Consider the following 25828-nt stretch of genomic DNA (forward strand, 5'->3'; position numbering starts at 1 on the left):
CAGGGGTTGCCGGATCTCGGGTCAGGATCACTGGGGTGACCTCCTCGTGGTGTTTGCCCGCTTGGGCCGTGGACGACGGGTGCAGAGTGGGGTAGATTCGCCGTGTCCGGCCAGATGTTGCAGGTGAACAAATCCGGTGTTCACGGAGACAACGTTTTGTGCTTGAAGGCAGGCAGGTACTCCGGGGGTTTTGAGGTTGCTGGCAGGACACACCAGGATTTTGCAGGAGTTGGTTTGAGGTGGAGACAGGCGGGTAGGGCTGGGGCCAAGTCAGTGGGCGTCTTCTTCTTGTTAGCTTGGGCACAGCTGTTTGGTCCTTTTTCTTTTCTTGTTGCAGGCTTTTGTCTGCGGAAGCAAGGTTCAGGGGTGCCCCTAAATACTAGATTTAGGGGTGTTACTGTTAGGTAAAAGGTAGGGACAAAGGGGTCCCTTCCCTGGGGTGGGAACACCCCCTATTATGCCACCCTTCGGTGGCAGCGGGGTATGTGCCTGTCCCTGGTTGGCTTAGTCCTCCCTTTTTCAAGATGGAGTGGACACATTTGTGCTTCACCTCACCTCCCCCACCTGAAGGGGTGGAGTTGGCAGAGGTTGGCACACCTCTCTTCCTCACTTGTTTTTCCCGCCGGTTCTCCTGCCCAAAGTGGGGGTCAGAACCAGTCGGGACCAGTTGCTGAGAGCAGCAAGTGGCCCAGGGAAGCTCAGAAATGTGGCAAACCTTTGAAGCTTCCCCTTCGTGAACCTTCCCCATCCTTAGGGAGGAGACTGGCACCTAGTCCCAGGACGTGCATTGTTTCAGGCCCCAGAGAGCAGCAGGCTCTTGGGTTCCAGAAACATGTCTCGTGGTGGCAGCTGAAAGCAGCCACTCAGCCAGGACACTAGAGGTGGGTTCGTTTTAAGAGGTCATCTCAAAGATGCCCTCTGTGTGCAATTTTCATTAAATCCCACAATGGCATCAGTGTGGGTTTAATGTGCTGAAAAGTTAGATACCAAACTTCTCAGTTTTCAGTGTAGCCATTATGGTGCTGTGGAGTTCGGAATGACAAGCTCCCAGCACCATATACTCTTAATGGCAGCACTGCACTTACAATGTCTAAGAATGGACTTAGACACTGTAGAGGTACAGGGCTCATGCACCTGCACCCTCACCACTGGTATAGTGCACCCCAGAGCAGTGGGTTGTAGGCATGGCACACAGATGTGCCATTCATCGCTGTCCTACATGGAAGAAGAGGAGCAAGTTACACCTGGTCAGCGTACCGTGAGTACAGAAACCACCTTGCCCCAACAACACAAGACCAAAAAGGCTCCGGTCCTTCTGCCTGCGGGCTAAGGTTGGCACCGAGAAAGTTTCAGGCACCTCGCTCTTGGTCCTGGCACTGAAACAGAACGATCCGGCTTGAGCGTGAGTTGCCCCCAATCCAAAATGTTCGGCGTTGAAACTGAAGCATGTCGTGGTCACTATTCCACGGTTATCGAAGAGCAAATCTTTGGAGCTGATGGGTTTGGAGCCAAACGTTCGACGCTGAAAACTGCGACCTAAGACTCCACCAAAAGAGTGTTGGTCCGACGTTCCACCTTCGGAGTCAAAACAGAAAGAGCTCGTTATACACTCAGACACTGGACATGTCTATGCCAAATTGCCTTATAAAAGGAAAATAGGCCTACAGGAGGATTACCACATTCCTCTGAAGAGAAAAAATGTGGGTAGTAACGCTTCACCACTTTACATTCCACCTCTTTCGCCCACTGACCAAACGTACTCATCACACCCATAATTTCACCACCACCACTATCACCTGACCCACAGGTTAGCAGGAACATAATGCACATTCAAAGTTGCATCAGATACTAGGCAAAAAGTGTGTGTGTGTGTGTGGGGGGGGAGTTACTACAAAAGAAACCCACTTTACTACAATGTGTATTTATAGATATGTATATTATGTATTTGGAATAACTTCTGTGTCAGACATGATACATTTTTTAGGAATGTAACACATGCAAGGTGATGGCAATGGAGAACTATTCCTAAAGCAGAATATTGTGACATTTTCAGTTTCTAACCTTGATCTTTTTTCTTCCAGCCAGAGGAGAAAACCCGCCTTCATGATGAGTTGGAGCTGGCTCGAGACATGGCCAGGAGCCGGGCCTTGGGTAACATCAAATTCATCGGAGAGCTTTTCAAGTTAAAGATGTTGACTGAGGCCATTATGCACGACTGTGTAGTGAAACTTCTCAGGAACGAGGATGAGGAGTCTCTGGAGTGCCTTTGCCGGCTCCTGTCCACCATTGGCAAGGACCTTGACTTTGAGAAAGCAAAGGTATTGTCACTCTTTTTCTACTCCCAGGACAGTGCAGCAAGCTCCCCTTAGTCCCTATTTATCAATTTAGGCAGCTGTGGATGGTTCATATCTTACTTTCATCTTCCCACTCTGTGGCTTATTGCCTTATGTTTATGATGGTGGGATGGCAAATAATGTACTGTTAAATTATGTGATGCTGCTTGGAATCGTTTTTGTTTGATCTTTCACTGAAACAGCCACCTTGACCTCTACATTAAAGAGCCTCTCCAGCAAGATCCCCAATGCATTCGGGGATTTGCCTATGACTCTCTCTGTGCTAGACACTTTGTGCTATTAGTGTAGTGCCCAGCAAGAGGTCTGTGTGGGTCTTATGCTGTTTTAGAACCCTTGCCTGGTATGTAACCTTTACAACGAAGCTTTTACAACGACCTACCATTACAACGCAACTTTTACAACGCATTGCGCTGGGGGGCGCTCTAGGATAGGGAATAGGTTAATTTACTATCCAATAACCTTCCCTACTATCAACGGGGACTGGAGTTGGAATAGTAAATTAAACTATTCACTATCCAGCACCCCAAAGCGCTATGCGTTGTAATGGTATGCGTGGTAAAAACCACGTTGTAAAGGTAGGCGTTGTAAAAGTATGCGTTGTAACGTCATACATCCCCTTGCTTAGAAGGGGTGACATCCCTCCATGAAAGAAACCAGAAATGTTTCCTCTGGATGCATAGCATGATCTTTAAGTGCCTTCCCTTCTGTTTGCTCTCCTCATGACATTTTCTGACAAACTGCAGAGTAAATATTCATCTCTAACTTTTTTCCGATCATGAATGGACCTGCTGATATAATGAATGATAAATTAGGTAGGCAAAAGGAGCTGCAGAGCATTTTTAAAAAGTACTGCCTTTACGTGTGCACGCCAAACAGAAATCTGAAACCGTCCCTCTAAGCCTGGTGTTCAAGGTTCAACGATGGCTCGCTCACTGTTATTGCAATGTTCCCTCAGTTTATCTATGCTAAAGTAACAGACGCTTCTTTCTAAAAACATGCACTGCCTGTTTAGTTTTATTTTCTCTTGTTCAGAAGTAAAAGGTTTTAAGCAACCTATTTCTTGTATTCACCGACAGAAGCACATATTCCTAATTTTTGCAAAATACTTGTGAATTGGATAATTAATTAAAAAATTCATATATCTAAGAATAATCCGCACTTTGTATCTTTTTTTCCGAAAACGCCACTAAAAATCAATAGGGAAATATTGCCTCTGTCCTCAACGTTATTTAAAACAACCTACTCTGGTCTATCTCGTTTTTTAGGTCTCGCTAGAACCCACGCGTGCTCTGCTCTGCGAGACATTTAGTAGGGGCTTTCAAAAGTGCTACAAGCTGCTTTGGCTGGCCTAGCACTTGCGTTCACGCGCGCAGCCTCCATCTGCCTCCCGGCATATGTAGCATTTCTGTGTTGGTTTTCTCGTGGGCATGAAAGAATCAATTCTTTCCTGTGATAAAATTGGTTCATGGCGTGCCATTGTGTGTTTTCCTTTGAGCTCACTTGCAACTGCAGTAATGTCTGTCTTCTGCTCGAAGTTGAATTTTTGTGTTTGCAGCTTGCATTTGTCTGCGTTGCTGTGTACGTACATATGCATGGAGCATCAAATGTGGTCCTCACTACAAGAGAAGGCATGGTGTTTGTTGTGCATTGAGCCTGCTGTTGCAGCCAATATGGGTGTGTTCAAGAACACCCGTTCTTTTTATCTCTGTTCTCCACAGTATTGCCAGTTTAAAACTTTATCTTCTGACCAATTTTATTTCATGTTGGCATTACAGATATTGGTTCGGGACTGTTACGATGGATTTCAGTGTAAGGAAATTTGAAGGCATGTTGGATTTTAGACATTGGTACCAAAAGAAAAATGGTTCTGATTTACGCTGCATGGATTGTTACGTGCTGCATTTATAATCTGGTTTCATAAGGTATAGTTCTGCATTTTAGCAGATTTCTGGGGATTCAGGCAGGAACCAGAGTGCACCAGTAAGCCAACAACATTCGTTGATTTCCTGGAGTGTGCACTATGTACGTGTATATTTTCCTCTGGATTAAACATTTCTCCTCTACAAGTGTAGCACTTATGTACTATTGCAGATTTTCGCCCTAGAGAGCACTTGATCTTTGACCGGACCAACTCGTCATGTGCTTCAACTCAAGGATTAAATCTGTAAAAGGCCTGTGAATACCCAGAACCTTACAAGTTTGGTGTTTCTGCTATGGCAATTTAACATGCTCAGAAGTGCCCACACTATCGCCATTACCTCACAGTTTGTGAGTGTGACTGACAGTGCCTCTCTGCTGGCACATTTGTTGCATTCGTAAGTGGACCTTTGAATTAAAAAATCCACCAGTTTTGATTCTCTGAAAAATTATTACTAATTTACACTCAAATGGATATTTTTGCATAACAAAGTTCTACTTAAATATAGAAGATACTTTGTGGATTTGGCCTTTTGTTGTTGAAGTGACATGTTTCAACATAGTTTTACGCATGTGACTTTTGCACCAGGATGGCTCAGTGAGTACAACCATGCCTGCTTTAATATGCGGTGACCTGCAGGTCATGAGTGTGAATCCCAGCAAGGCTGACTTAACTTTCCATTCTTCAAGGATGGGTCAATTGAGTACCATTAAACTGGGTAATACGTACACCTTATATTTTCAATGCTTGGAAGTGGCAGAAGTACATTTGAAGTAATATATAAATATATATACAAGCTCTGTTTTAGGTTACTGATTCTATTTGTGCACTTACTGACACCTGTCAGTGATATATGCAGAATGAAATACAAGACTATTTTCAGTTATTCAGAACTTCCAGCTTAGTCTTTACACACTAGTCTTATTTAGTGAGGGCAGGCTGAAAATTGAATGATCATTTTAGAGACACAAAATCATGTTTTTTTTCTTTTCTTTTCTGAAACGTCTCTCCAAGCCAAGGCAGTAGTCCGAAAATTAAAATACCCGCCACCTTCAACCAAAGCTGTATGTCACGAAGCAAGCGAAACACGTCATAATGACCCTCCCCAGAAGAACTCTCTTGTCTCTTCCATCAATTCCAGGCATCTATCCGTTCATCATTCCATCCACCCACTGATATCCACCATTTAATCTTTAAATTCCTTCATCCATTCATTCTTTCATCCATTATTCAGTCTTTCAACATTCTATCTGTCCATTCATCCATCTGCAATCCATATCCAAACCTATTCAACCGTCCCCAAACCTATCCATTAAACCTTCCAGTCATCCAGCCCCTCATACACACCTTGTCATCTTGCACATATTACACAGCAAAGATTCTTGACAGGATGGAGCTAATTTAATTATTCCCATTCACCCACCCTTTCACTCAGCCAACCCTCCTTTCACTCATCCATCCATTCACCTTTGCTTTCATCCATCCACCCACCCTTTCACTCAACCATCGACCCACCAATACTTCTACCATACATCCATGCTTTCACTCATCTATCTTTTCACTCATTCGTATTTCCATCCATATATTCATTCATCAATCATTTGCTCATCCATCCATCCTTTCACTCAGCCATCCACCTTTCCACCCATTGATCCATCCATCTACCCTTTCCTCATCCATATATGCTTTTACTCATCCACCCCTCCATCTACCCTTTCACAAATCCATATATGCTTTTACTCACCCACCCCTCCATCTACCCTTTCACAAATCCATATATGCTTTCACTCATCCACCCCTTTGCTCATACATCCATCTTCCCTTTAGTCCATCCATCTTCCCTTTCACTCATCCAGCTACCCGTTCACTTATCCATCCTTTCACTCACCTGTTCACCTATCCATCCTTTCACGCAATCATCCACATATCCATCACCCAATCCAACCCACCCATCCATTGATTCATCCATCCATACATCCATCTGCCCTTTTACACTGCCATTCACCCATCCTTTCACTCAGCCATCCATCCACCCATTAATCCACCCTTGCACTCATCGCTCGGTCATCCATCCTTTCTTCCTTTCACGCATCCATCTTAACATCTCTCCATTCAGGTTTTCACTTGTTCATCTTGCCATCCAGCTTTTCACTCACCCATCCACCCCCCCCTTTCACCCACACATCCTTTCACTCACATACCCACCAACCCTTTCACGTAAATTGAGTCTTTTTCTGCCAAGCTGCAGGAAGGAGGTCCATCAAAAACTTCACCCCCTTTTGTAGCTGCTAAAGCAGGGTGTTGACGACGCCCCGCTCCAAACACAGTAGTGCAGTTCTAGGCAAAGGGCTGATCTCCAACTCTGGAGGGATGATGCTGACATTCTCACCAAAATGCACGCTAGTTGTTTAGGAACTTCTCTACATAATCAGAATTTTAGGACAGCTAATCCAAAAGGAACAAATAAGTAGGTAGAGCTTTTACAGGCCCATTATGTGTTCAGTTACTCAGAAAGAAAACCAAAGAATGAGTGACCTTGCCTGACCCTTGGGACACTTCTACAGCATGTTAGTTGGAATTCAATGTCTTCAGACTGTAAAGGGAAGGGCAACTGGAGGATATATCTAACCGCTCTACCAGATCTGATGGCAGTTGGATTGACTACCGACAAGTCCTCATTTGTTTTCAGTCAATTGAGTCAGGTGTCTGAGGCAGTTGGAACAGCCCGGACCGGCCGGCAGCAGACTAGTTGCAGCCTAGCCCTGTGTTTTTTCCCTGTAGTTGTTCTTTAAGTGAGACATTTGGCTCTGATGGTTCAAACAACTTTAGACTGGGTGTAATAGAACACTGGTTTTTAGATATCAGACCTTTGAAAAAGGTTGTCTGTTGTGAAAACAATACCTATTTTGAACAAGCATTGGCATAGCCAATAGGTCTTGCCTTTGGGACCTTATAAGTATTAAGTTATCCAGCACAATATCCTTGGTGCAACAACATCAAGTGTTGCATAGCTAAACACTTATAAGGTCCCAAAGGTGAGACCTATTGGCTATGCCAATGCTTGTTTCCCTTTCTTTTGCCTGTACTCGCCATCTTCAGATTCTTTTTTCCTCTGTTGAGTCTGGAAGCAAGATGGAGGATCTCTGAAGGAAATTCAAACATGACTGATCATCCGAGGACACACCGGAAAGACACACTACCATTGACGACCACAAGGAGACAAGGTTGAGAAGGGAGGGCGGGGTGAGAAGGGGAGAAAGGGTGGGGGGCTTTTCATGGTCAAAGAATGCACCAAGGCGAGGTGGAAAGGAGACATAGAAAATACTCTTAAGTTCTGCCCTAACTTATCAGAAGTTTGCGCAGAGACGCTCCTGATATCTGCCATTTTCGAGCCTGCCCTCGGACCATATCACGAAGACTGTGGCTTGCAGTGAGTTCCAGCCCAAGACCAGAAGTTGGGGCAAAGACAACACCTGCCACATTACACAATGGCTGAGCAAAAGAAACAGTCCTAGAAGGATCTAGGCCTGTCAATCAAAAAGGAGGTCAACTTTGAGAACATCAGGCTGGTGCAGGGAGCAGTGCTGGAAGCCAAGAAGAGTGTGATCAATACTGGAGGGTTGCAAACAGTGCACCAAGGAAGCCACAAAGGATGCAGAGCTCAAGAAGGTAAACAAACCCCAGAAGTCTTAACTGCCCCCTCCAGTTTTTCATGGAAGGTGGCATTTCTTTGTGCCATCACGTCACATCACTGAGACATTGTTAGTGACCTCCTGGCATTAACCTTAAAAGTACAGTTCTTTCAATAAAAATATTTTCACAAAAAAAAAAGTACAGTTCTTACAACTCCACAGAGACAGTGTCCTCCTTCGCACCAGCCCAAAATTCTTTCCAAAGTTCGTCTCCCACTTCTAACCAATCAGATCGACGTCACTGGAGGACAACAAATGGTGGTATGTCGACGACCACCGGCCACAAAAAAAAAATGATACAAATCAGGCCCCAACCACTAGATGGTGGAATAATGCACAGAATAGTGAATCCAGAAAATTCTTCAAGCTACAAAACTACACCGACAGGTAAGAAACTATACGTTCTTCCAACTCCACAGAGACAGGGTCATCCTTCGCACCAGCCCAAAATTCTTTCCAAAGTTCGTCTCCCACTTTTAACCAATCAGATGAGTTGCCAGTTTTTTCCCCACAATCAAACTCCATTGCAGAAAGGGCTCTCAAAAAATGTCAAAAAGGTCATCATGTACTACATTGATCGAACTAAAACTTTTAGGAAAACACAAACTCCACAGCTCCATGATGGCTTTAATGAAGACTGAAGTTTGGTATCCAACTTCTCAGAATAATAAACCCACACTTGATGCCAGTGAGGGCTTAAATATAGAAGGCAATCAAAGGGTGTCTTAGAGATGCCCCCTGAAAAAAGACCAATCTCTGGTGGGTTCCCTGACTGGTAAACACCAGTCTGCCACAATGAGACATGCTCCCCTTTCAATCCATGTCAGGAAAAGCCATCTGTGGCAGGAGACCTTCAAAGGCCTTGCCGCCTTTGCCAAGCGACCCCCAGCCTTTCCTGCTATCGGGATAAGACGCTTTCCTATCTCCAACCCCTTTTGGAAGGGAAGACAGGTGAGCAAAAGTAGGCCAGCCCAGAATATGTGCCCACCTCTGCCAGCCACACCCCTCGGGTGGGGGAGCATATGTGAAGCCCACTCTTTCGTGCCCGTCAGCTTCTTGTGTATTGGCTGTCTGGTCTGTGCGTTTGTGCTCTCGGAGGTCAGAAGCAAAGCCTGCTTTGGGTAGAGGTGCTTCACACCTGCAACGAACACAAAAAGTTGGAGAGTCTGCTAGCAAACAGTGCTGAGTCTAAAAGGTCCTGTAAAGGAGACCACTCCTTTGCATTGCACTAACCCAGACCTAGTGGTCACATGACACTTGCCTCTGGTCGATATCCTATCAGCCCACCCATTTGGCGGAGCCTCGTCATGTAGGACGTCTAACCAGAGTGGTTAGTCAAAGCCCAGTTGAAATGGCCAGACAATACACACTACTGGTACAGATTGTTGAAGTGTCCATGCCACAAAGTGGTGCTGAAAAAGTGCAGTGCAAAAAATAGGGAGTGAAATAAGTGATATTAAAATGACGGTCGAGGCAAAAGAAACATTTTTTATTGGTATTCACCAGGACGCCAGGTTAAAAAAGAAGTGTAAAACAGTGTGAAAAAATCACTGTGATGCTTTGCTGTGTTATGAATTAGGCCAACATGTTTCTGCCTATGGTGAAACTACACCGGCATTCTTCAGGGCCAGATACAAAAGATATTGCTACTGCAAAGATACACTCAAATGTTAAATGTGTAAATCAAAAAGAGAAGGACAGACCAAATCATTTGTTTAACGAACTGTCCCAACAGGTTAAGTGGTCATGTAGACCATCCTACCGTATCCATCCGAATCAGTAGTTGGATAGAGAATGTGATCCTGTAAATGGAAACAAAAACCACAACTACTGTTTGTTCTAAAACATAACAAACTTGTCACATGTACAAAACATTTTATCGACTCAGCAGGGCCAATTCATACTAGAACCGCCAGAAACAGTAAAGGTTGCATTTAGAGTAAACCAGCAGTCATTGCTGAACAATAATTTCGAAAATGTATGCGACTTACCCAGCAGTATGTGGGAGTCAAGCCTCACCTCACCCGGCAACGGCTCGGAGATTGAGGCCCCGCTCTGTGCACAGAAGAAAGTAGAGCATGTAAGCCAAGGTGACTCAGGGGTCTCCCAAGTCTCTCTAGTCAGTGATAAATTATACTATCTGTGCATATACAAAAACTAATTGTGTGTCTGCCCATAAAGATCGCTGTCCCATGGAGAACAAAGAAGGGTAAAAACTGTTAGACAAAACAAGTCTCTGACTGACCGGGTCAACCAGTAATGTATGCCCCCATTACCCACACACAAATTATGAGGTAGGCAGTTAATTAATCACTCAGAACCCTAACACAATCAAGAGATAGAAATAAACTGTGTTACTCAAGAGTGAAATTAGATGGGTGATAGAACTGAGTGACAGGACCTTAGCCCTGCGCTTAGCTGTGAGGGAGTAACAAACACAACTCAACCTACACTTGTAACCATCAACTAATAAGTAAAGAGTCCCTCAGTAAGCCTAAAGAGCCTGGAGGAGCGTGCCCTGGTCTGTCTACTCACCTCTCCGTCGGTACCTCTCGGCAATAACCAGAGCCGAAGGGAAGGCAACGAGGAGGGGTCAGGCTCGTCTTTTTATATTCCGCTTAATTGGCAGAAACGACAACAGCTGTTAGCCTATCTCCGTTGTCGATATTGCGAGAAAACATTCAGCGCGCATGCGCTGCAGAGTGACGCTACTCATCGCGCATGCGCTGCAGAGTGACGCTACTCATCCTACAGTGTATGAAACACCGGGCATGCGCGGTACCATGAAGCCTGCCACCGGGTACTGGAGGTGTGTCTGAGGTTGAGACGAGCGCACTAGGCATGTGCGAAGAGGTAGCGCATGCCCCAGACTCGGCGACCAAGCGTCCGTGGTGCGCGCATGCCCAGCTGTATGCAAGCAATGCTCAGACACGGCCAATGGTGGTCTAGCGATCGTTTCCCAGCAGCTGATGGCTGATCATCAAACCCGAGGAAATCACAAAGCGGCAATTGGTGATTTAATAATCATCAACCGCCCATATGGCAGAACCAAATATACTCAATGGACCAAAAGTAACTCAGGCGCTGCTATCATCTGTTATGCGCTAATGTTCCCTACATTCAAAAAGTTAGTTAGGGCTATGGTGCAAATGTTGGCGTAATGTGTGAACATTAGGAAAGAGGGCACTTTATGTCAGACTTCTATCAAACCTTCTCACAAGAATGGATCTAAACCTAGGAAAATTAGGTCGCTAAGGGTCGGGTAAGCCCTCACCTTTGGAAACAGAGCCAGCTAAACCTGTAGCTTACATAAGATGGGAACAGCAGTGGAGCAGCCAAAGCCTACCCTAGTTCCTATTGGCTTGTTGGAATAGTAATGAAGGATTACTGACACGTACTACACTGTATAGGTCCCTGCAAGGATCTCCCTCCTCTGAAGTGTAAATCAAGCCATCTTAGAGTATGCAGGGTTGGTGAATTAAAGAAGACAGCATCCTAGGAGAATCACAGATGGTCAGATGGACACCCAAGGTATGTTGTCATTCAACCCCGAGACGTCAGTTTTCAATTTGAAAATCCAGCGCTGTTCCTTGATAAAAAGAAACCTTGAGATATCAGTTATGTGTGGTGGGATGAATGGTTGTTCCAAAACCACCCATCTCAGGTCGTCAGCTTTATGCTTCTTGACTAGAAAATGGTTCGTCAGGCAGGTCGACTGTTTATTGCACCGTATCGTGCTCTTGTGTTCGCTGATACGCAGCTTGATTTTTCTGGTGGTGTGTCCGATATAGGCTAGACCACATGGGCATGTGATCATATAGATCAATCTCTCCGAGTTGCAGTTGGTATGCTTAAACAATTTCCACGGTCTCGAAGTTCCGATGTCAATGGAAACGGTCTTACGGGTCTGTGGACAAGACGTACAATTACCACAGGGGTAGTGCCCTTGAACCGGAGTCGTATTCCAGATGGTATCCAAGGTTGTGGTGGTTTCCTCCCTCTGCGTCCGCGGTCTTGTATGGACCAGACTGTCTCTGATACTGGACCCTCGTTTAAAGGCAAACAGGGGCCTGGGTATGACACCAGACGCTGTATTCAAAATTTTCCAGTGCTTCAAGACGGTTTTCTTTACCAAATTCGATCTGGTGCTGTAAGTATGTACCATCGTGAGCCTCTCAGAAGGTGCTTTGTTGTGTCGGTGTTCAATCAATGCCTCTCGATTATTATTGAAGGCTCTTTTGTGAGCCCGACGTATCAGTTGATTAGGGTAATGCCGCTCCTTCAGGTTGCACGATAATTCCCTCGCATGTTGTTCATACAAATGATTGGAGGAGCAGTTACGCCGGACCCTCAGAAATTGGCCCACTGGCAGATTGTCACGTAATGACTGTGGGTGGAAGCTCCGGTATGACAATAGGGAGTTGCGAGCCATTGGTTTCTTATACAATCGGCTCTGCAGTCCTCCTCCTTCCGGAAAAATAAGGAGATCCAAAAATGGTAGCCGCTCTTTGCTATATTCCACTGTGAAGCGGAGATACTGGTTCCTTGAGTTCAGCCACGTGTGAAAGTCAATAACCTCCTCAGTGGTGCCCCTCCATATGACAATGATATCATCAATATACCTGCGCCACAGCAACACCTGGTGGAAATAAGGGTTGCTGTGGTTCAGAACGTGATCTTGCTCGAACTGATGCATATACAGATTCGCCAGACTGGGGGCAAAGACACTCCCCATTGATGTCCCGGAGACTTGGAGATAGAGATCATCCTGATATTGAAAATAATTCTCCATCATGGCTAGTCTGGCGCACTCCATGATGAAAGGTATCGGAGTGATGGTATCCGGTGGTTTGGATTCAAGTAGGTGTCTTATGCAGTCCAGAGTCTCCTGCTGAGGGATACATGTATACAGGGACTCAACATCGAAACTCACCAATAGGTCGGTCTCGACATTGAACTCAGTCTCAGTTAGGAGTCGGAGGACGTCACCAGTGTCCTGAAGGTACGTGGGTGTCTCTTTAACCAATGGTTTCAGATAGACATCCACGAATGTAGAAAGCGGCTCAAGCAGAGACCCAATGCCCGAAATTATGGGGCGACCCGGAGGTGGTCTCTTCTCCTTGTGTATCTTCGGGAGGCAATAAAAGTAAGGGACCACCGGATGGGCCGTGGTCAAATACCTTGCTTCCTGAGATGTAATCCATCCCTCGCAAGATGCTTCCTCAATGAGACTTTTAATGTCATTAGAGAGTCTCGTGGTTGGATTTTCAGTGAGTCGCCGGTAGGCATTGCCATTACTCAGTTGTCGTAAACACTCTCTGTGGTAGGTGTCGGTGTCCTGTACGACAATGGCACCGCCCTTATCGGCGGGCTTGATGGTAATGCTAGTATCTTTGGACAAGGTTGCAAGTGCCAGCTTTTCTGCTCTAGTCATGTTGAAAAAAGACTTTTTGTCTGTGCGGTCTATATTCATGATATCATGAGTAACTGCCTGCTCAAAAGCAATGACTCTCGCTGGTACCTGGTGATTGAGAGGCGTGAATGTGGATTTAGGTCTAAGACCAGTATTCTGATCCGCAGTGTCCGCCCCATCGTTGGTGTCATTCGTCAATTTGAAAAAGAAATGTAGACGGACCTTCCTATAAAAGGATTCCAATTCACATCTCAAATTAAAGGGGTCTCCTTCATTTGTAGGAACAAATCCCAGTCCTTTGTTGAGGACCGAGATCTCAGTAGTTGTGAATGTACGGCTGCTGAGGTTCACTACTAAATCACTGCTCCCTTCTAGGATTGTCCCTCTCTGTTGTTCGCGGGGTCTGGTGCCCAATTCACTGACTGTTGACCTCTTTTTCTCCCCCGGCTTCTGCCTCGGCCCTGCCATAAAAAAGACTGGTCGTAACCGAAGTTTGGATTGGGTGGGTAATTAGGCATTTGATGACCCATGGGGGGTCCCATCGGGGGTTGGTGATAGCCCCAAGGCGCAGGGGGCCACCAGGGCCCTGGACTCGGATAGTATTGAGCCCCGCGTCCTCTATTAGGCCTTCTCTGGGGACCCCTTCCTCGTCCTCTGTTAGTTGAGCCTCTGTTTGATTCCCCTTGGTCACTAGACCCTGATTCTGAACCTGAGGAAGAGTAGTTGGAACCGTATCTCTTACCTCTGGAGTTATAAACAGGGGCTACGTAAGAGTCACTAATATAAGGGTATGTGGTTTCCATTGAGAAGCGTGCAAGGTCTTTCTTGGACTTCTCAACTTTGGTCGCGAGGATGTTGTCATAGTACTCTTTATTTGTTTTATTGGTCTCATCCAGGGTCTTTTTGAATGGTACTGACCTAATCGCTGCATTAATTTGCCCCTCTAAAACCTGGATCTCAACCAAAAGGGCATCGGCTGTCTTCTTAGCAGTCTTGATAATCAAGATCAGCCAGTCACGCGTGCAGCGCCACGCAATGAGTGCCCAATCCCTCAGGAAACCCTTATCAGTTAGGAAGAGACGTGGTGTATTGGTCACTATCAAGCCAGATGGTGCACACTTGCCATGCAAGTATTCATTCATGATTATACCATGTAATGTGGTGCGAGAATGGTTTTTCTTCATGTTCAAGAGAGTTACCCAGTCATCCTCTGTTGTAGTAGTAATAGTGGTGGATGCCGAGGCCAAGCTCTCTAGGATACTGGGGTTGTTAGTCAAGATTGTGTTAAGATCTTCGTCGTCAAAAGCCAACCCTCCAAAGTCAGCCATGGTGTGCGAACAAAGTGGGACAGAACACTCAATCAGTGAGCGAGAAGCGACAACATCAGTGACGTGTTGTCAAAGCATAAAAGGACCCGCAGCCGGAGCTGCTCAGAACTGAAAAACAATGGTTGAAGGAGGGTCAAGGGGACTCTGTTTATAGACCATCCGAACTCAATACCCCTAATCAAACTACAACGAACACAAAGAGTTAGAGAGTCTGCTAGCAAACAGTGCTGAGTCTAAAAGGTCCTGTAAAGGAGACCACTCCTTTGCATTGCACAAACCCAGACCTAGTGGTCACATGACACTTGCCTCTGGTCGATATCCTATCAGCCCACCCATTTGGTGGAGCCTCGTCATGTAGGACGTCTAACCAGAGTGGTTAGTCAAAGCCCAGTTGAAATGGCCAGACAATACACACTACTGGTACAGATTGTTGAAGTGTCCATGCCACAAAGTGGTGCTGAAAAAGTGCAGTGCAAAAAATAGGGAGTGAAATAAGTGATATTAAAATGACGGTCGAGGCAAAAGAAACATTTTTTATTGGTATTCACCAGGACGCCAGGTTAAAAAAGAAGTGTAAAACAGTGTGAAAAAATCACTGTGATGCTTTGCTGTGTTATGAATTAGGCCAACATGTTTCTGCCTATGGTGAAACTACACCGGCATTCTTCAGGGCCAGATACAAAAGATATTGCTACTGCAAAGATACACTCAAATGTTAAATGTGTAAATCAAAAAGAGAAGGACAGACCAAATCATTTGTTTAACGAACTGTCCCAACAGGTTAAGTGGTCATGTAGACCATCCTACCGTATCCATCCGAATCAGTAGTTGGATAGAGAATGTGATCCTGTAAATGGAAACAAAAACCACAACTACTGTTTGTTCTAAAACATAACAAACTTGTCACATGTACAAAACATTTTATCGACTCAGCAGGGCCAATTCATACTAGAACCGCCAGAAACAGTAAAGGTTGCATTTAGAGTAAACCAGCAGTCATTGCTGAACAATAATTTCGAAAATGTATGCGACTTACCCAGCAGTATGTGGGAGTCAAGCCTCACCTCACCCGGCAACGGCTCGGAGATTGAGGCCCCGCTCTGTGCACAGAAGAAAGTAGAGCATGTAAGCCAAGGTGACTCAGGGGTCTCCCAAGTCTCTCTAGTCAGTGATAAATTATACTATCTGTGCATATACAAAAACTAATTGTGTGTCTGCCCATAAAGATCGCTGTCCCATGGAGAACAAAGAAGGGTAAAAACTGTTAGACAAAACTAGTCTCTGACTGACCGGGTCAACCAGTAATGTATGCCCCCATTACCCACACACAAATTATGAGGTAGGCAGTTAATTAATCACTCAGAACCCTAACACAATCAAGAGATAGAAATAAACTGTGTTACTCAAGAGTGAAATTAGATGGGTGATAGAACTGAGTGACAGGACCTTAGCCCTGCGCTTAGCTGTGAGGGAGTAACAAACACAACTCAACCTACACTTGTAACCATCAACTAATAAGTAAAGAGTCCCTCAGTAAGCACCTTGCAGAAACTGCATCAGCAATTGGCGCTGAGTCTCTATGGCTCTCACCTAGTGTTATGCTGATTTAGACAGATCCAACTAGTGGAGTTGCCCTCCTCCCTGTCTCTGCCCCGATTTTCTGGCAGCAGGACAGACTGTAAAATTAGTAAGCAGAGTAGGAGTGTCCACCTTGGTTAGGCAGACCCCCTCTGAAGAATTCTCCATTTTGTGGAGAAATGGGACCAATAGGAATAAGGATGTGCCCCTCTCCCCAAAGGGAGGAGGCACCTAAAGGATGTAATCACCCTAGTGGCATCCAACCCCAGTATCACCCTTAAATGTAGTATTTAAGAGTTCCCCAAAACAGATTTGATGACCTACGAAGGACCAAAAAGCCTTGCAGCAGTGGACAAGATGACTGCTGACTTTGCCCCAGCCGTACTGGCCTGTCCCCTCCTTCAGCAACCCTGCTCATTGAAATCAGCGTGTCCTGTGGCCAGCAACTCTCCAGAAACTCCAAGGACCTGACCTTCCATCAAAAAGACTGACTCCAGTAGACACCGGATTTCTACAGCAAGGGACTCTGTGTCTTTCAGAAAGGCTAGCCCTCACCACTCTGCACCCCCTGCCCACTGGCCGCGGGTGCAGAGTGGTGAGGAGTGGGCCAACTGTCCAACGAGGCTATCCTGAGCTGGGATCGAGCGTTGGATGTCCTCTCCTGAGCTCCCCATGATGCTTGCAGGCTCATCTTGAAGGGTCCCCCTGACTGTGACCGGATTTGGTGAAAGAAACCAGATGCCGAAAGACACCCCTTCACCCGCAGCCCCCAGGACTAAGGGTGCCCGACCAATGGTGTCCTGGTGTCCAGCAACTATCCAACTTACCTCTACTGTCTTTGGTTCCCTTCAGCCTATCTTCTGGTCCAGGCCTGAAGCCTGTTTCCTCCACCGAAGATCGCCACTGACTTCCGTTGGTATTCCGATGCCTGTTTGCACCCTGCACCTAGCCGCCGTAGTGCCACTAATGGTGAGCTCTTGGTGCAAACTTGTGGCCCCCTTTGTGGTGGTCTTTGAAACCAGCGCCCTTGCCCTGAAACCACAGGTCATTGCCTGCATCCGGTGCTCCGCCCCTGTGCTGCTGAGGGTGCACCCTTAGGGGCCCATTATGATCGCGGACGGACTTGAGTCCGTCCGCGATCACCGTGGAGGAGGGAACCTCCGCATGGGCATGCGGAGTTCCCTCCTGTCCAATTAGGATGTGACCACCACCCTGGCGGTCACATCCTCTATTTGTAACATTGCGGCAGGTGCGGCTTCAAGCTGCACCCGCCGCAATGTCACAAATGCATACATTGCATTTGTATGCAGAAAGCGGCAGGGACCGCGCGGTGCCTGCCGATTTCTGCATACAAATGCAGGGGGTACCATAGGTACCCCCCACGTGCACCCCCCTCCCTCCCCTTCACCCAGGGGGCCCGCTACGGGCCCCCGAGGTAAAGAAGCACATGCTTTTCCTCGGCGGAGAATCCGCTGCGTAAAAGCATTACTTCTCAGCCATCCTAATATGTCTGGCGGTGTCTGAGAGACACCGCCACCATATTAGGCCTTTACCGCCGCAGGTTGTAAGCCAACCGCGGCGGAAATACGGCGGACTGAAACCAGGACCCACCAGCCATCCTAATGTGGCGGTGGGTCTTTGGTGGGTCCGCAGAGGATTTTCCGCATTCTCCAGGCCGGCAGTGGCTTCAGCCGGCCCGGAGGATGCGGAAAATCCTCCATCGTAATCTGCCCCTTAGTGTCTTTGGGACCCTTGCCCTGTGTTGGTTCTACAACCCAGAAACTGAACCTGAAAGTCGTGTACTTACCTGTAAGTTACTTTCCTGTCTTTCCTCCCATAGGATTTCATTGCATTCTATTGGCTTTCACTGTATTTGCACTGAGTTAATCTTGAACAGTACAAAGTATCTTCTTGTCATTTAAAAGTATTTCATACCCCTGTAAAGTATTTCTAAATCTTATACAAACATTTGCCAACTGTATATTTAAAGTTTTGCATAACTGAAAAGTCTACTTTCCTGTACCTGAGTTCCCCTTGGTTCCTAAAATATGAGTAACTAAAGTAATATTTTTATAGACATTGGCCCATAGTTAGCCATTGAGTGTGTTCCTGCCTTGTATGAGTGTGTACAACAAATGCATTCACACTACTCTTGTGTAAGAAAGTGCCCTCTTTTTGCATGGTTGCCCCCAGTTTTTGCTGAATTGCTGATGTACTTAGGCCCTGGGTACCTGTGGCAGGAGCCTAGGGCACACTCAATGTTCTTTCCCTAAAACTGCATTGAAAATTAAACCCAAATGGCATCTCTGGCCACAGGTCAGCCCCTGGTAATTGGTACCACAGGTACCCAGGGCACTGTGACCATGGAAGACTTCTAGCGGCTGAAGCACCTATTGTGCCACCCTTAAAGGCCCTGTACCTTTACACACTCGCACTGCCTGTGCAGGCTGTGTGTCTTAGGGATCACTGACTAAATATCGATGGCCAAAATATCGACCTATAAAAATATTGCAGCAAAAATATCGAAGACGAGAATATCGAGATCCTATCTACATTATGGTAAGTAGAAAAATATTGAGAAAAAAATATCAATGTCAAAAATATCGTTTTTTATTTAAGTTAAAAAAATTATGTAAAATTAAGTAAATTATAAATATAATTGAAATAAACAGTTAAAAATATTTTAAAATGCTTAAAAATGTATAAGTAATGTATTTAATTTAAAAATACATTAAACATATAATATATAATATATATACTTATTAATATGTTTTAATATTTATTTTAATAACTTATAGTTATTTGTTTTAATTATAAAAACATCTATACACATATAACAATAATATAAATACAAATTAAATAACTATGTAACAAATTTAAATAATTAAAATTATTTCCAATCTTTTTAAAAATAATTATACAGTACATTAGCTAAAATAATACAAAAAAAATTAGATAGCAGAGGAAATAAAATTACTATTGCAACTCCAGTGACTGCAACAATAGGAAAAGTGTTGGATAGCGTAGGAGTAAAAATTACTATTCCCACTCAAGTGAGTGCAACAGTAGGGAAAGTGTTGGATAGCGCAGGGGTATAAATTACTACTCCCACTCCAGTGAATGCAACAGTAGGGAAAGTGTTGGATAGCACAGGGGTAAAAATTACTATTCCCACTCCAGTGAGTGCAACAGTAGGGAAAGTGGATAGCATAGGGGTTAAATTAAAATACTCTTACATTAATTTTATTTTTAAAATAAATAACATATTAATAATTATTTCACAAAATAATTATTATTAAATACCTATTAAATTACTATTTACATAAATAACATATATTACTTCCCACCCCATTCCCCTATAAACACAACGCGCTACATATAAAAAATAACACAATTTAATTATCAATTAATAAAAATGAATTACCAATTAATAATGAATTGATAATAAATGAATTAACCATAACAATAAATAAAAAGTAATAATGCATTATTTATAATTAATAGAATTATAAATTAACCAAATAATACAAATGAATTACCAATTAATAATTAACAATACATTAACAATCAATACCAATAAATAAAACATATTAATGAATTAATATTAATTAAATTACTTCCCACTCTATTCCCCTATAAAACCACAACCCACTCTGATACTAAAACGCAAAATTTATTTAAAAAAAATTACAATTTTCTAAACATTTAATACATATATTCTTTTTTAAAAATGTAAAAACTTTCAGAAAAATGTTAAACATACATATAAAATACATTCTACAATGCATAACACAAAAAAGAAAATCGATATTATTTTCAACTATATTTTTGCAAACAATATTATTTACTTTGATAATACTTACTTCGATATTAAAGAAATCAATATTACTTACCTTAAAGTCGATATTCTGGTCAACGATATTCTTGACTTCGATATTCTGTCCCTACGATATTAAGAACTCGATATTAGTGAGGGTCTATATTTAAACTTTGATATTTTGACTGAGCACTGTGTCTTAGTGCAAAACAAAGTGAAGAGTCGACATGGCACACATCCCTGTGTGCCATCCCTACAACCCTGGCATAGATCAGTCACCCCTTTAGCTGGGTGCCCTATACCAGTGGTGAGGGTACAGGTGCATGAGTCCTGTACCCCTACAGTGTCTAAGTCCATTCTTAGACATTGTAAATGCAGTGCTGCCATTAAGAGTAGATGGTGCTGGGAGTTTGTCATTACGAACTCCACAGCACCATAATGACCACACTGAAAACTGAGAAGTTTGGTATCAAACTTCTCAGCATATTAAACCCGCACCGATGCCGGGGTGGGATTTAATGAAAAATGCATACAGAGGGCATCTTAGAGATGCCCCCTGAAAAACGACCTACCACTAGTGTCCAGGCTGAGTGACTGCTTTCAGCTGCCACCAACAGACATTTCTCGGGACCCCTGGGTCGATAGCCTGCTGCTTTTGGGGCCTGAAACAATACACATCCTGGGACGAGTTGCCAAGCCTCCTCCCCCAGGATGGGCAGGGTTCACGAAGGGGAAGCTTCAAAGGTGTGCCGCCTTTGTGAGCTTCCCCAGGCAACTTGCTGCTTTCAGCAACCAGTCCTCACTGGTTCTGCCCCCCCACTTTGGTCAGGATAACTGGCAGGAAAACAAGTGAGGAAGAGAGGTGTGCCCACCTCTGCCAACTCCACCCCTCAGGTGGGGGAGGTTAGGTGAAGCACAACTCTCAGTCCCCGCCATCTTTCAGATGGGGGGACTCAGCCAACCAGGGAAAGGCTTATGCCCCCTCCCACTGGAGGGTGGCTTAATAGGGGGCGTTGGGACCAATGGGAAGAGACCCATTGGTCCCAACCTGTTTACCTACCTGTAACACCCCTACATCTAGTATTTAGGGGCACCCCTGAATCATGCTTCCTCAGACCAGAAGAAACTACAAGAAAAGGAGGACCAAACAGCTGTGCCAAAGCTAACGAGGAAGGCGCCCACAGACTTGGCCCCAACCCTATCAGCCTGTCTCCACCTCAAACTTGCTCCTGCAAAATCCTGGTGTGTCCTGCAGCCAGCAACCCCTAAAACCCAGAGGACCTTCCTGCTTTAACCCCAAAGACGCTGTCTCCTATGAAAACCGGGTTTGTTCATCTCCAACCTCTGGCTCCGAGAAGACACTGCGAATCCGCACCACTCTGCACCCGCCGTCCACAGCCCGAGCTCGAGTGGGCAAACACCACAACGAGGTCTACACAGTGATCCTTACCCAAGATCCTGCGACCCCTGACTTGCCTCAAACCTCCAGCCGACGCCTGCAGCCTAAATCCAGGAGGTCTCCCCAACTGCGACCAGCAGCTGGTAAGAAGATCTGACCTTAAAAGGCACCCCTGCACCCGGCACCCCACAGCCTTGGATGGCCCAACCGACGGTGCCTAACCAACCCCCAGCATTCCAACTTACCTCTCAAAGTGGTGGTCGCACCCAGAAGACCTTGGTTCCCAAGCCTGCAGTGCCTTTGAAAAGCGGAGGTTCCCCATTACAAACATGGTGTCCACGTCGAAACAGCACTCTGAACTCGGTCGCTCTAGTGGCTCTGAGGGTGCATCTTTGGTGCTACTTTGTTTCCCCATTTGCCCTGAGCTAAAGTCCAGGAGCTTTACTCCCACAACCAAGTGGCCTGCTCGTCAGCAGCCACAACCAAGAGACCTGCTCGTCAGCAGCCACCAACCAGGGCCCCCTATCCCTCATTGGATAATATTGGGCCTCAGTAATCAGCACCCGGTCGCCCTAGTGCTGCTGAGGGTGTAAGGAGAGTGCATCCCTGACCCTGGGAGAACCCTGGTTCTAACCCCAGAAACTCAACCCCAAAGACCGAGTACTTATCTGTTAAACGATAACTTCATGTTCAAGGCATGTAAGCTGTAGATCACATGCTACATGCTACACTTAGATCGCCATCTAGTTTTGGGTCCGGATGTTTGCACTTTGATTTTGTTCGAAGAAGTCTTTCTAGCATGAAGTAGGTGACTCCTCCTTTCGGTGATATTGCGCATGGGCATCGACTCCATCCTTAGATTGTTTTTTTCTGCCATAGGGTTAGTATGTGTATTGCTGCGCTCCGGTTCGGTACCGTTTTCGGACCCCTTCAACGCGCAATCCACTACCCTCGATGGTATTATCGATCACGGTTCCCTATTTGACGAGCATCGCCTTACTTCGGGAAACCTTAGATCGGGGAACACGTGGCAGGCTGTCAGGCCTACCCTCGCCAACAGCACTAGCAGTGGATGGAACGGATTCCATTCAAGCTAAGTTTCCACGCACCGACTTGCACGAAGTGTGCAACCTCTGTTTGTCTCCGTAACACATCGAGAACGACTGCGACGCATGTCATTCGTTTAGATTGAAAAAGACTCTTTGTGACCGTTGGGCTCGACGACACGAAATGTAAAACCAGAGCGGCTCAACAAAGGACATCTTCGGCGAAGATTCCGACACTGAACATCAACCTCAAGGAGCCGAGGAGGAAGAAGAACTTTTTTCCGTGTCTGAAGCCGACTCCGACATGGAAGAAGAGGAACAGATGACTCCGGGTCAGCGTACAGTGAGTAAAGTTATCCCATTGCCCCCTCAACATAAGAGAAAGGCTCCGGCCCCTTCTCTGCCCTCGGGCCGAGGTTGGCACCAACAAAGTTTCCAACGCCCTGCCCTTGGTCTGGCTCCGAAGCACCTACAATGTCCAAGAATTGACTTAGACACTGTAGGGGTACAGGGCTTATGCACCTGTTCCCTCACCATTGGTATAGTGCACCTAGCTAGAGTGGTGACTGATCTATGCCAGGGCAGTGGGTTGTAGGCATAGCACGCATGGATGTATGCCATGTTGACTCTTCATTTTGTTCTGTACCAAAGCACGCAGCCTGCAAAGGCAGTGTGTGAGTGTGAAGGTACGGGACATCTGAGGGTGGCACAATAAGTTCTGCCGCCCTTAGAGGCCTTCTCTGGCCACAGTGCCCTGGGTACCTGTGGTACCATTTACCAGGGACTGACCTGTGGCCAGAGATGCCAATTGGGTTTAGGCTTCAATGCAGTTTTTAGGGAAAGAATATATGCCCTGGGTACCTGCTTGGCAGGGGCCCTAGGCTCACTCAGTCAAAGCATATCAGCAATTCAGCAAAAAGTGGGGGCAGCCATGGAGAAAGAGGGCACTTTCTCACACTCTGATAGACTTAAAAGATGCATATTTTTACATCCCCATGCATCCAGCTCATCTCAAATATCTCAAATTTGTGATAGCAGGCAAACGTTACCAGTTCAAAGTACTCCTATTTGAAGTAACTACAGCTCCCCTCCCAGAGTGTTTACCAAATGTCTAGCGGGAGTGGCAGCTCATCTCGGAAGACAACAAATTCATGTATTCCCATACCTAGACGACTGGCTCATCAAAGCCAGCACACAGTGTCTGGAACACTCGGACCACGCTACACCTACTCCACCAACTGGTTTTCAAGGTCAACATGCAAAAGGCTCACTTACAACCTTCACAGATACAATCCTATCTAGGAGCCACTCTCAGCAGTCACACGGTTCTCGCCTCTCCCAATGCAGCCAGAATTTGCAATATCCGGACTTTATGGATGTAGTTCCTAATTGACCAATCCTTGCCAGCCAGGACTTTCATGCACCTACTCGGAATGATGGCGTCATGCATTGCAATAGTGCCTCATGCAAGACTACTCATGCGTCCACTGCAAGAATGCTTAGCACGTCAATGGAATCAGTCACAGGGTCAGTTAACAGATCTGGTGTTGGTAGACAGCTGAACCCATTGCTCTCTGTAGAGGTGGAACTCACAAAAATTATCAAAAGGGTGGCCTTTGATCGACCCTGTTCCACAAATCGTGCCAACAGCAGATGCATCTCACAGGTTTAGGTGCACATCTTCACCATTACGCAATTCATGGTCTCTCAGACGACAAACACAAGCGTCTCCACATCCACTATCTAAAGCTTCTAGCAGTATTTTTAACGCTGAAAGCTTTTCAGTCTCCTCTCACAGGCAAAGATGTTCTAGTCCACACAGACGCATGACAGCAATGTACTATGCACAATTACAGGGAGGGACTCTCTCTCTCCAACTCTCACGCCTGTCTCAGACAATTTGGAAATGGGGAATCCATCACAAAATTAACGTTCTGGCAGAACACCGCCCAGGAGTGAACTATCAAATTGCTGACCTCAGCAGACCGAGGCAGCAAATACACTAGTGGTAACTTCATCCCCAAGTTCTCTTTCCATACTTTCAACAGTGGTGATACCCGCAAATAGATCTGTTTGTCACAGTAGACAACGCACAATGCCCAAACTTCGCGGGCAGGTTCCGACACCCTCTATTCAAAGGCAATGCCCTGTGGATGAGCTGGTCAGGGATATTTGCCTAACCTTTTCCACCTCTCCCACTCCTTCCGTTTCCGGTTCAGAAACTCAGGCAAACATCACTCATACTGATTTTGGTGGCTCCCACATGGGCCAGTCAACCATGGTAGACCATCCTGTTAAAACAGTCAGTTTTTCCACATCAAAAGCTACATCTCACCTCCAGTCTTCTCATTCAGAACCATGGGGAAATTAAGCATACCAATCCCAAGGAGCACAACTTGGCGATTTGGCTCCTGAAATCATAGTTTGGATATTTAAATTTGCCACCGGACTGTATGACTATTCTGAGAAAGTGGAAACAATTTGTTATCTACTTTAACAACAATATTATCCCCCCCCCCCCAGGTGCTTCTCTTCAGAACCTTCTGTTACCTCCTACACTTACAGCAATGTGGGCTAGCAAAGCTTACACATCTATGTGTTTGCATCTTGCAGCAGTAGCTGCATATTTGCAAAATATACAGCATTTGTCTTTAAAAAAAGTAATACCACCATGGAACCTTAACGTACTTACAAGACTTACAGGTCCACCCTTTGAACCATTGCACAATTATCCTTTACAGTTTCTCTCTTGGAAGGTTGCCTTCCTCTTAGCAATCACTTTATTGAGGAGAGTTGGTGAGCCACAGACAACCTTACAAGAACCCATCTTTCAACGCATAAAGATCGGGCCGTTTTTCGCACCAATCCCTAATTCCTTCCAAAAGCAGTTTCTGCTTTTCATATTAACCAATCATTTGAGTTACTTGTATTCTTTCCTCTAACTGATTCAGCAGCATAACGGGCTCTTCATACACTTAGGGGTACATTAGGATGGCGGGCGGGCAAATCCTATCGGTAAACGGGACCGCCCGCCTTAAGGGCGGGGGTCCTGACGCCAGCATTAGGATGTGCCCACCACAGTGGCGGGCACATCCTGCATTTCTAGCATTGTGGCGGGCGGTGCTCTCAGCACCGCTCACCACAATGCTAGAAATGCATTTCTGCATTTGCATTAACAAAGCGGCAGGCACCGCGCGGTGCCTGCTGCTTTGTTAATGCAAATAAAGGGGGTACCACAGGTACCCCCCATGTGCAATACCCCCCCTCTTTTACTCTGGGGGCC

The 25828-nt window shown here is 45.6% G+C and overlaps 1 protein-coding gene across 1 annotated transcript in view; it reads left to right on the forward strand.

The window, feature by feature from the left end:
- Window positions 1–25828, forward strand: part of LOC144791478 (eukaryotic translation initiation factor 4 gamma 1-like) — a 324564-nt gene that overhangs the window by 82130 nt on the left and 216606 nt on the right. The window contains exon 5 of the mRNA XM_078666169.1: window positions 2082–2318. Coding sequence (XP_078522295.1) covers window positions 2082–2318 — 237 coding nt within the window. The remainder of the gene's footprint in view (window positions 1–2081; window positions 2319–25828) is intronic.

The sequence above is a fragment of the Lissotriton helveticus genome, chromosome 11, assembly GCF_964261635.1.
Source record: "Lissotriton helveticus chromosome 11, aLisHel1.1, whole genome shotgun sequence".
In the NCBI taxonomy this organism is placed as follows: domain Eukaryota; kingdom Metazoa; phylum Chordata; class Amphibia; order Caudata; family Salamandridae; genus Lissotriton; species Lissotriton helveticus.